The sequence below is a fragment of the Alexandromys fortis genome, unplaced genomic scaffold, assembly GCF_014885135.2.
Source record: "Alexandromys fortis isolate MF-2015 unplaced genomic scaffold, M_Fortis_MF-2015_v1.1 scaffold_1196, whole genome shotgun sequence".
In the NCBI taxonomy this organism is placed as follows: Eukaryota; Metazoa; Chordata; class Mammalia; order Rodentia; family Cricetidae; genus Alexandromys; species Alexandromys fortis.
The window spans coordinates 1-10,071 of NW_026069060.1; the positions used below are offsets into that span (position 1 = coordinate 1).

The 10,071-nt window shown below is 54.4% G+C and overlaps 2 protein-coding genes across 2 annotated transcripts; one reads left to right on the top strand and one right to left on the bottom strand.

Moving 5' to 3' along the window:
• Positions 1 to 2,753: 2,753 nt before the first annotated feature.
• LOC126496111 (uncharacterized protein CXorf49 homolog) lies at positions 2,754 to 7,028 on the bottom strand. Its single transcript, XM_050133679.1, has 6 exons — positions 5,576 to 7,028; positions 4,885 to 5,035; positions 4,266 to 4,348; positions 3,961 to 4,006; positions 3,328 to 3,401; positions 2,754 to 3,242 (listed from the first exon to the last, which is right to left on the bottom strand). The coding sequence occupies exons 1-5, from the start codon at positions 7,013 to 7,015 to the stop codon at positions 3,361 to 3,363; spliced, it is 1,761 nt and encodes a 586-aa protein (XP_049989636.1). The 5' UTR covers positions 7,016 to 7,028; the 3' UTR covers positions 2,754 to 3,242; positions 3,328 to 3,360.
• A 9-nt stretch (positions 7,029 to 7,037) lies between these two features.
• Positions 7,038 to 10,065, top strand: LOC126496112 (uncharacterized protein CXorf49 homolog). The gene is made up of 3 exons (XM_050133680.1): positions 7,038 to 8,626; positions 9,168 to 9,315; positions 9,819 to 10,065. The coding sequence occupies exons 1-3, from the start codon at positions 7,316 to 7,318 to the stop codon at positions 9,923 to 9,925; spliced, it is 1,566 nt and encodes a 521-aa protein (XP_049989637.1). The 5' UTR covers positions 7,038 to 7,315; the 3' UTR covers positions 9,926 to 10,065.
• The last annotated feature ends 6 nt before the right edge of the window (positions 10,066 to 10,071 follow it).

Sequence of the window (10,071 nt, forward strand, 5' to 3'; positions counted from 1 at the left end):
CCACGTGCAAGCTGCCAGAGCCCAGCTGCGAGTCTGTCAGACTGCACTCAGCTCTCACCCTTGCCAGAAGTAGCCACGAGACTCGGGATGAGAGCCCCAGCCTGAGGAATGAGGCCTCTTCTCAGAGAGGGGCTCTGACCAGGGCGGTCCCCACTGTCCCTTCAGGCTCTCAGGTCACTGTCCTCCCACGTGGATGATGTGCTGTCTCCCTGACCTCATCCTGTGTGGCTCAGAGGGACCCCCGGAGACTGTGGAAGGGGTGTTGCCAGGCGTGCCCCAACTCCACAGGCAGCTGACTCTTCCAGTTTGCAGGGACCCTGCACTGCTACTACCTGGTGCTCCTTGAGCTTAGGGTATTGCAGGTCCCAGAAGAGCTCCTGCTCCACAGGCAGGCGTGAACCAGCTAATCTGAGGAACATTGCTTGCACTTCATGTCCTGCCCAAGACAGATCTTGAAACTCTTACTTTAAATGTATGAGTTTATTTTAAATTGATTTAAATTTATTCTAAATGAGTGGTTTGTCTGCGTGTGTGTCTATGAATCATGTTTGTGCCCAGTGCCCAAGGAAGCCAGAAGAAGAGGACCTCTGATCCCCTGGGCCTGCAGTGTCAAATGGTTACTAGCTGGGTATCTGCTGGCAATCAAATCCAGGTCCTCTGCAAAAGCAGCCAGTGCTCTTAGCTGCTGAGCCATCTCTCCAGTCCCTCAGGACAGAACTTTTGAGAGCACCCCTCACGGTAGGATCCAGAGCCTACCTTGGCAACTCCAACCTTTTGTGGCCCTAATCACAGTATCCTTTTGTGACTTTTACTTCCTAACACACCATAGCCTGCTGTCGTTTAACAAACCACCTTGTCTTGTGTGCTCTGGATCCCTCACAGGCTCCGGTGTCACCTCCTGCTTCCACTCGCTGAGTCAGAGCTTCCCACGCCAAGGACAAGCACACTCCATTCACACATTCATTCACAAGGGCACACGGCCAGAGCATGGGGCAGAGTCCACGGGCCCAGATGTTTCCTCCTCGCCAGCACCCTACATCAAACGTGGAAAGCCCTGAATCTCAGGGATGCAAGCTGGCAGAACCCATCCCAAAGTCTCAGATCTTGCCTGGCACTTGGTCCGGGCTCAAGGCTGGAAGCCATTCAGTCTGTCTCTGAGGGCAGCATCAGAACGTGGTGCCCAAGAGGAGGTAGGGAAGATGGACCCGGAGCAAACAAATACCACGTTTGGAAACGTCAGTGCCATGTGTGCAGGGGGCACCTGTGGGAGACCTTCCATGTATGTGTAATCATCAAATGCACACATCTCAAGATGGTTCAAACCTGAAACCTAGTCCCCTCCTTGGAGCCCACAGAAAATCTGGGTGCCAGTGCTAGAGAGATGGCTCGGGAGGTAAGTGCAGTGTGCAGCTCTTCTGGATATGAGTTCAGTTCCCAGCACCCATGTCAGGCAGCTCACATCACTTTGATCAGTTTGGTTTCAGGGACTAAAACAGACAGGTCTCCAATGGAACCTGCACTGATGTGTAAACACCTACACACAACTGCATGTGCGCATGCACGCGTGAGCATGCGTGTCCAGAAACACACAATTCAAACTAAATCTTTTCCAGGTGGTTGTGGTGCATGTCTTTAATCCCAGCACTTGGGAAGCAGAGGCAGGTGGAGCTCTGTGAGTTCAATGACAGCCTGGTCTACAGAGAGTGAGGTCCAGGATGGCTATGGTTGTTACACAGAGAAACCTTGTCTCAAAGATTAACCCACCAAAAAATAAATAAATATTTTAGACTTCTGGTCTAAAATGATACCCATCTATAACCCAGGTTTCCTACAGTAGGATTGGAGAGACAAGAAGAATCTAGAAGTTCCAAGGCCTGTTAGACAGCTGTCCAGAGCATGGGCAGAAATCAGACACATCTTCCTTTAAATAAGGTAGACTGAGAGAACCAACTCCCAGGTAGTTGTACTCTGACCACCACACATGTGCCATGGCACAGGAGCCTCTTTCTCTCTTCCACACCCCCCAGTATATGTTTCTCTCTCCCTTCCCATCCCTCCCTCCGTCTCCTGCACTCTCTCACAATACAAATACCCCAAACTCTTTAAAACCAGGACTTTTCTAATGGGAGCTGGATGAGATCACCTGTCAGGACCCGGACGGTGTGGAGATCTGGCGCTTAAGCTGCCATGGGACATCACCTCTGTTGGCCACAGAACCACTAAAGACTCATTTTGTCACCACCAACGCAGAGCCAAAAGGTGCTCTCTGTGCTCCTTATAGCCCGTGTGCACACTGTGTGGAGCTTCTCTTACTCTACCAACCACAAGCCTGTGAACTTGCCTCCACCGCTCTACTGAAAAGGTCCAGGGGACAATCAGGGGACTTGGCAACTCATTCCAAAGGATGGGTTAGCAGGCACCCCAGGATGAAGTGCAAATCCTAGGCCACTACTCCATCAGTCCCATGTTTTCCAGGATAGAATCATCTAAAAGGTCAGAGACAGGGATGGGAAAAAACAGGAAAGGAGAAAGCACTGCTGAATGCAGGCGACAGGAGGCAAAACGGGTTTCCTGAGACTGTCCCAGAGATGGCAGTAGGCAGGGCAGGGCCGGGGTTCTTTTCTGGGGGTGGGGGTGGGGGGAGAATGCTGGCCTTGTCAGCCCTGGCCCCAGCGCACCTGGCTAAGCTTGGTTACATGGTGGTTTCTCAGAAGAGAGACCACATCCCATGCAGGACTACTGTTCTTTTTATCCACAAAATTCTTTATTTCAGTTTTGAAAACCTCATGCATGAGAACTGTATCAGGGGAGATAGAGTGGAGTGTAAATGAGGACTGGTATTCTTAGAGGGGTGGGAAGGAACAGTTTCCACCCCGTTGCTGTACCTCATCCCCCACCAAAAGAGAACATAGGACAAAATGACTTAATGTGCAACAGCTGTCACCGAGGATAGGCGGGGACAAAAGCAGGGGCACAAAGTCTGCTCTGGCTGGAGAGCAGAGGTCCTCAACTTGTGGGATACTGACATTAAAGTTCATTTAAAATTCATAGCAGTAACCAATTTACAGGTATGAAGTGGCCACGAAATAATTTGTACAGCTGGGGTACCACAACATGAGGAACTGCATGCATTAAAGGGTCGCAGCAGGAGGAAGTCTGAGGTCCACTCTGCAGAGTGACTGGAAGGGAGCAGGGTCCACGGGTAGTAGCCTGGCCTCTTCGGCAGGGGTGCTGGGTTCAACCTGTGAGGCAGAGCACAGTCAGGCCAGCCCTGGCTTCCTGAGCAGCCAGGAATGTGGGAAGGGCAGTGGGAGGCAGAACACTCACGTCAAAGATCCTGTGCACAGCAGAACACTCCCTTCAGAGAGCCTCGAACTTTTCATTGAGGGCCTGCATGAAGGCTGAAACACAGGTTCAAATGGGTATTCCAGACCCAGACACACAGGAACGGACCCGCCTGACCCCTTCTCTGTGCCCCAGGAACTTCCAGCCAGCCACCTCACTGCCCTCCAGCCACCATGCAAGGAGCCTGGGGACAGACTCCCCCACCCATCACCGAGCTCTATGTGGGAGCGTTTTTCTACAGGAGAACAGCAAGGACAGGCAGTCCTCAAACGCTGGGCCACAGCACTGCCAGCCCTACTTGTGAAACCAGCAAACATGTGACAACAAACACTTCGCAAGCCACACCCGCCAGGACCTCAAGGGAAACTACAGCGGGACTGTCTAAATGCCTAGAGAGAAGGGAAGCTGGGGGACTCATCTGCACCGCACACGGGAGAGCACTGGCTCTGGGTGCAAGTCCCTGCAGTCAATGCACAGAGGCCCCCAGTCTGGCCTGCTTGAGGTCACCTCCCACCAGAGAACAGCCCCTCAGCCCACCCCAATCACCTGCACCCAAACACTGAGTTCTCCCTCCGGCCCTCTCCCCATTGCTTCCCTGCCCTGGCTCGGTCATACCTAGTTGTTCCTTGAGTTCCTCTATTTCCTTCTGTAACATCAGGCACTAGCCCAGCAGATGGGAGAAAAAGAGAGAAAGATTAGCATTCAATGTCCTGGCCTTCTGTCTGCTCCATTCACATGTCTTCCTAGTGTTTACACCTCTCACTGGTCACAGTCCTGTGAGGAGACTGGCAAAGAACCTCAAACATGAAGGAGGTGTCCTCTCTCTGTGGAGTGTGGGACAGGTGTTGGCACAGAATGTGAGCTGTCAGCTCAGGGGCTACCTGGGGCTGGCATTTCTGAGCTGAGAAAGTCTTTCTTACCTGTTGGCAAGCCTGTGTTCCTGGTGTTTGATATTGCCTCTCTCCCATTGTCAATGGGAGACGTAGGGGTGGTTCCTGGTCACCTGAAAACACGCACACACACAGTCACATGAGAAACAAAAATATAGATTGGATGAGACCTCTAGGCTTGTTATTGTGCAGGGACTGGTGGGTACTAAAATGGGATAGCAACAGCCTCTGCTGGAAGCAATTGTACCTCAACTCTGCCCAGGCTATTCTTCTTTACTCCAGACCAGAGACAGCATAAAGGTGCTGGGAGCCCCTAAGTTTGTGGCCCTGAGCCAATGTTCTCAGGACTACCACCCACAGTTACATTCAGGAAGGAGCACAGTACCTAAGCAGGGTTTAGCAGCAAGAACTCTGGTGCCCTAAAAGTAAGCTTCTGCAGTTAGAGTTGTCCCACGCTTTAGAGTCATGCATCCCACAGGCCTACTCTTTTCTCAGTGTGGCCTAAGGCCAGCCCTGCCCACACTCAGTCTCCTTTGGACTGAAGCGCAAGGAACAAGGCTACAATCACCAAAAGGGACAGAGCCTAAGGTTTCCTTCCTTTCCCCATCCTCCCCTGCTCACCAGCTGCTCTCAAACCCCAAAGACTCACCAGCAGAGGCAGGAGCTCTGAGACGGGCACTTCTCTGCCTCAAGACCTGAGAGCTTCCTGGAACCTGGGGTGCTCGGAGGTTGGGGTCTCCACTGCTCATTTCTCCACGATGCATGAACATGCAGGGTTGCTCTGCCCTGTGTGTTGGAAGCTGACACAAAAATTTCTCAGTGAGTACATGTCGTGGAGGGGCTGAGGGGCAAGTGGGAGAAAAAAATGGAGGCTTGTGAGGCTCATCCCATCTGCACCTCCTCTTCCTCCTTCAGCCTCAGGGCAAGAGGCAGGAAAGGAGCCCCCAGGCACTGAAAAGGCTCAGATCCTGGCCTGGCTTCCTTGGGGAAGAGCCAGGAGGGAGGATCAGGAGGCCCTTGGGTCTGACTACAGCCAAGCTGTGCAGCCCACACTGGAAAGGCTCTCTGGATCCAAATCACCCAGACTGTAGCCAGGCCTGCTTCCCACCCTGCCTGGCTAGAGAGAGGAGATGCACAGGGAGGGAACAGTCGCCAACACCTAACTGAGGCTCCCTCATATCCACCCTTCCTTATGACCAGGACCCCACACCGGACATCCTAATCAGGGCGAGTGCCCACTGACCACCCCCAGGCCAAGGTAGTGGCAGACGGAACAGGGCAGCGGTCTGTGCTGGGGAGGGAAAGGGCGGGGTGAGAGGGGACAGAGGTGCTCTACTCACTTGAGCCTGCAGGCCAGAATCTCTGGTGGAGTCATCATCTTCTTTGGCTCCTGGCTGGGATTCCTTTGTCTTCTTCGCCAGGGATTTCTTCCCAGTGCAGAAGGGCTTGCACTCTTTGGGCCCCGAAGGCAGTGAGCCTTTACTGCCCTTCCCTAGCAGGGCAACCCCGGAGATTGGGGGGAAAGTGGCTGGTTCCACAGGAGCTGACTTGAGTCTCTGTCCCCATGCTGGGAAGGTTCTTCCCAGAGGTCCTCTCGAGGCATCCCACTGAATAGGCTTCTCCTGTGCTGCCTTCTTTCTAGGACTGGTCTTGGGAATGGCACCTGAAGCAGTGGCAGCAGGGGCAGGGACCACAGCAGAGATGGCAGTAGCAGAGGAAGCAGCAGTTCCTGGGATGCTGTGTCTGCTCCCTTCTTTGCCCCAGACCACACTTTGCTTTTTCTTAGACAGGGAGCCTTTCAGCTCTCCTGAAGCCTGCTTCTCCATGCTTGAGCTGAGTGTCCGGGTAGCACTGGACAGTACAGAGGGGGGCACATGGACGAAACTTTCCCTGCCATGGACAGTCGTGTGTCTGCCTGTGTCTTCCAGCTCAGTGAGGCCACTGGACTTGCCTTGGCCTCCTTCTTTGAGGCAAATGGTCACCCTCATCATTTGTGTCTCACTGGCCTCATCAGAAGACTCAGGATCGGAGGACAGATAATGAATATCCTCACTGGCTATTATCCTGCTTTTGGCACCTCTTCTTGGTGTCACCCAGGACCTGCCCCGCCCCAGTTCCCTGGAGTGCAGTTGGCTAGCTGAGAGCTGCTTCCCTTCCATAGAGGTCGGAGGTCGCAAGCCTCTCCTGCTTGTGCCTGTGTCTGTGTCTCCCCAAATACCAAAGGGATCAGAAGCGCAGCTTCTGGGGGACGGATGTCTGCGGACACCCCAGGCCTCCCGGTTGTCTACATACTGTCCGAAGCTTGTACCCTCTACTGTCAGCTGCGGTGCAAAGTCCAAATTGTCCCCTCTCTCATCCACGGGAGTGCCAGGCCGACCTTCGCAGCCCCAAATGACTGACCTGCCCTCCATCTCATCACTGTCTAACCAGGAGTCATACTGGAAAGTCTTGGAGACAGGGAAACCCATTTTGTCCTCTCTGCTCTGGAACAGCCTCTCGTCGGAGCCGAAGCCATGTCCCCTCAGGAATCCATGGCTAAAGCGGCGTCCTTCCACGTGCTCCCCACTTTCCGGCCCAAAACCGCCTCCCCGCACAGACATATCATCAGGAGAGCTCATGTTTGCAGCCCAGCAGGCGCCATCTGAGGGGATATGGCCACCAGCTCTCTGCATCTTCAGCGGCGATCCCTCGGCGGCGGAGATGCCTTCGGTGGCGAAGGGAACCGCCACCGCCACTGGCGCTACGCGCGTCTCTTTGAAACAACGCGAGACTTCGCGCATCCTCCCCCCCCCCCCCGCCCGTCTCATTGGTCGGCCACTCAGCCAACCACCAACCAGAGTGGCCGTTGTTTGGCTGGTATCCAGGGCCCTAGCCAATAGAGACGAGGGTGCATACTTTGCCGCGTTAAGAGTCGGGCTTTCGCGCCTGAGTGTGAGGAAATTTCGAGACTTCGACGTCGAGCTCAGTCACTTGGCCTCTGACATAACCGCTTGCGGCGCCCCGTGGTGAAAGACCTCACTTTCTCTGTGGTGAGTGGGGGAGAGCATCTTCCCTCAGGCCGTGCCGCCTCTCCTGGCGACATGAGCTCCCGGGATGAGGATAAGGTGTCCGCTCCTGAAGCCACCTTGGGGCAGGAGGGCAGGGAACGCTTAGAGGACCCCCTGATCAGTCTCGGAGTTGCAGAGGGCTCGAGCCTCATCAAAGGGCCTCTGAAGATCGGAGAGGGAGAGGGCGGTCTCCCTGGGACTGATAGCTGCGAGGAGGAGCCTTGGCCTAAGTCGGAAGCAACAAAGGAAGGAGAAAGGCTGCTTAGTGAGCCAGAAGGCAGGGCTGCTTCTCCCGTGGACCAAGAAGATGTCGGCGTGGACTTCCTGCCCCAGCTCAGTATTGAGGCTACAGCGATAATGCGAGAGCTGTCCAACCTACAGACGCGAAGAGTTTCCAGGTACCTGTCCCCACAAACCTGCGCCGCTGAACTGGCCGCTGAACTGGCCGCCCTTTGGGGAAGTGTAGATGACAGCTCCAGCAGACGGGGGCAGGCCCTGAGCAGTGTTGAAGGGAAGCAGGTCTCGGCTAGCCCACTGTACCCCCGGGGCCTTGGGAGAAACAGAGCCTGGGTGGCCCCGAGAAGAGGTGTCACAAGTAGGATGTTGAGCAGTGAAAGTATTCAGTGTCCCTCCTCATACCCTACATCTTCTGATGAGGCCAGTGAGACACAGATGATGAGGGTGACCATTTGCCTCAAAGAAGGAGGCCAAGGCAAGTCCAGTGGCCTCACTGAGCTGGAAGACACAGGCAGACACACGACTGTCCATGGCAGGGAAAGTTTCGTCCATGTGCCCCCCTCTGTACTGTCCAGTGCTACCCGGACACTCAGCTCAAGCATGGAGAAGCAGGCTTCAGGAGAGCTGAAAGGCTCCCTGTCTAAGAAAAAGCAAAGTGTGGTCTGGGGCAAAGAAGGGAGCAGACACAGCATCCCAGGAACTGCTGCTTCCTCTGCTACTGCCATCTCTGCTGTGGTCCCTGCCCCTGCTGCCACTGCTTCAGGTGCCATTCCCAAGACCAGTCCTAGAAAGAAGGCAGCACAGGAGAAGCCTCAGAAGCAAGCCCATGAGAAGTCTTTGTTAGATCCCTCAAGAGGGCCCCTGGGAAGAACCTTCCCAGCATGGGGACAGAGACTCAAATCAGCTCCTGTAGGACCATCCACCCTCCCCCCAATCTCCGGGGTTGCCCTGCTAGGGAAGGGCAGTAAAGGCTCACTGCCTTCGGGGCCCAAAGAGTGCAAGCCCTTCTGCACTGGGAAGAAATCCCTGGCGAAGAAGACAAAGGAATCCCAGCTAGGAGCCAAAGAAGATGATGACTCCACCAGAGATTCTGGCCTGCAGGCTCAAGTGAGTAGAGCACCTCTGTCCCCTCTCACCCCGCCCTTTCCCTCCCCAGCACAGACCGCTGCCCTGTTCCGTCTGCCACTACCTTGGCCTGGGGGTGGTCAGTGGGCACTCGCCCTGATTAGGATGTCCGGTGTGGGGTCCTGGTCATAAGGAAGGGTGGATATGAGGGAGCCTCAGTTAGGTGTTGGCGACTGTTCCCTCCCTGTGCATCTCCTCTCTCTAGCCAGGCAGGGTGGGAAGCAGGCCTGGCTACAGTCTGGGTGATTTGGATCCAGAGAGCCTTTCCAGTGTGGGCTGCACAGCTTGGCTGTAGTCAGACCCAAGGGCCTCCTGATCCTCCCTCCTGGCTCTTCTCCAAGGAAGCCAGGCCAGGATCTGAGCCTTTTCAGTGCCTGGGGGCTCCTTTCCTGCCTCTTGCCCTGAGGCTGAAGGAGGAAGAGGAGGTGCAGATGGGATGAGCCTCACAAGCCTCCATTTTTTTTCTCCCACTTGCCCCTCAGCCCCTCCACGACATGTACTCACTGAGAAATTTTTGTGTCAGCTTCCAACACACAGGGCAGAGCAACCCTGCATGTTCATGCATCGTGGAGAAATGAGCAGTGGAGACCCCAACCGAGCACCCCAGGTTCCAGGAAGCTCTCAGGTCTTGAGGCAGAGAAGTGCCCGTCTCAGAGCTCCTGCCTCTGCTGGTGAGTCTTTGGGGTTTGAGAGCAGCAGGTGAGGGGAAATATCAAGGCTCTCCTCCTTTGGGAGATTGTAGCCTTGGGCTTTCCTGTCTAGGTAGACAGTGGGTGACAGGAGACTGGGTGTGGGTGGGTGTGGCCTCAGGCCACACTGAGAAAAGAGTAGGACTATAGGATTCAGGACTTTAAAGCATATGACAACAGCAAATCCAGAGGTGGGCTTTTAGCACACCAGAGTTTTTGCTGGTAAATCCTGCTAAGGCATTCTCCTCATCCCACATTCTGTATTTCACTAGCAGTCCTAATAGGGGTACACAGAGCCTCGGGGTTGCTTAGGAGCTAAAAGAAATAGAAAGGCTTAAAGCTTGGTGGAAGTGATATCCCAACATACACACGTGGGGACCAGCACAGGGTGATGTTGTCTCATTTCAGATTTCACCAGTTCCTTCCCACATGGACGCCAAGCCTTGAAGCTGCATAATACATTTATATTCTTTTTTTCGTTTCAGCTGAACAGGATCCAACTCTGGATCCTTTACTACCTGTTAGAGAGAGTCAGCCAGAATTAGTACAAGGCACACCAGGATGTCCGCAGGTAAGGTATTCACAAAACTAAATGCCAGCCCCAGGTAGCCCCTGAGCTGACAGCTCACATTCTGTGCCAACGCCTGTCCCACACTCCACAGAGAGAGGACACCTCCTTCATGTTTGAGGTTCTTTGCCAGTCTCCTCACAGGACTGTGACCAGTGAGAGGTGTAAAC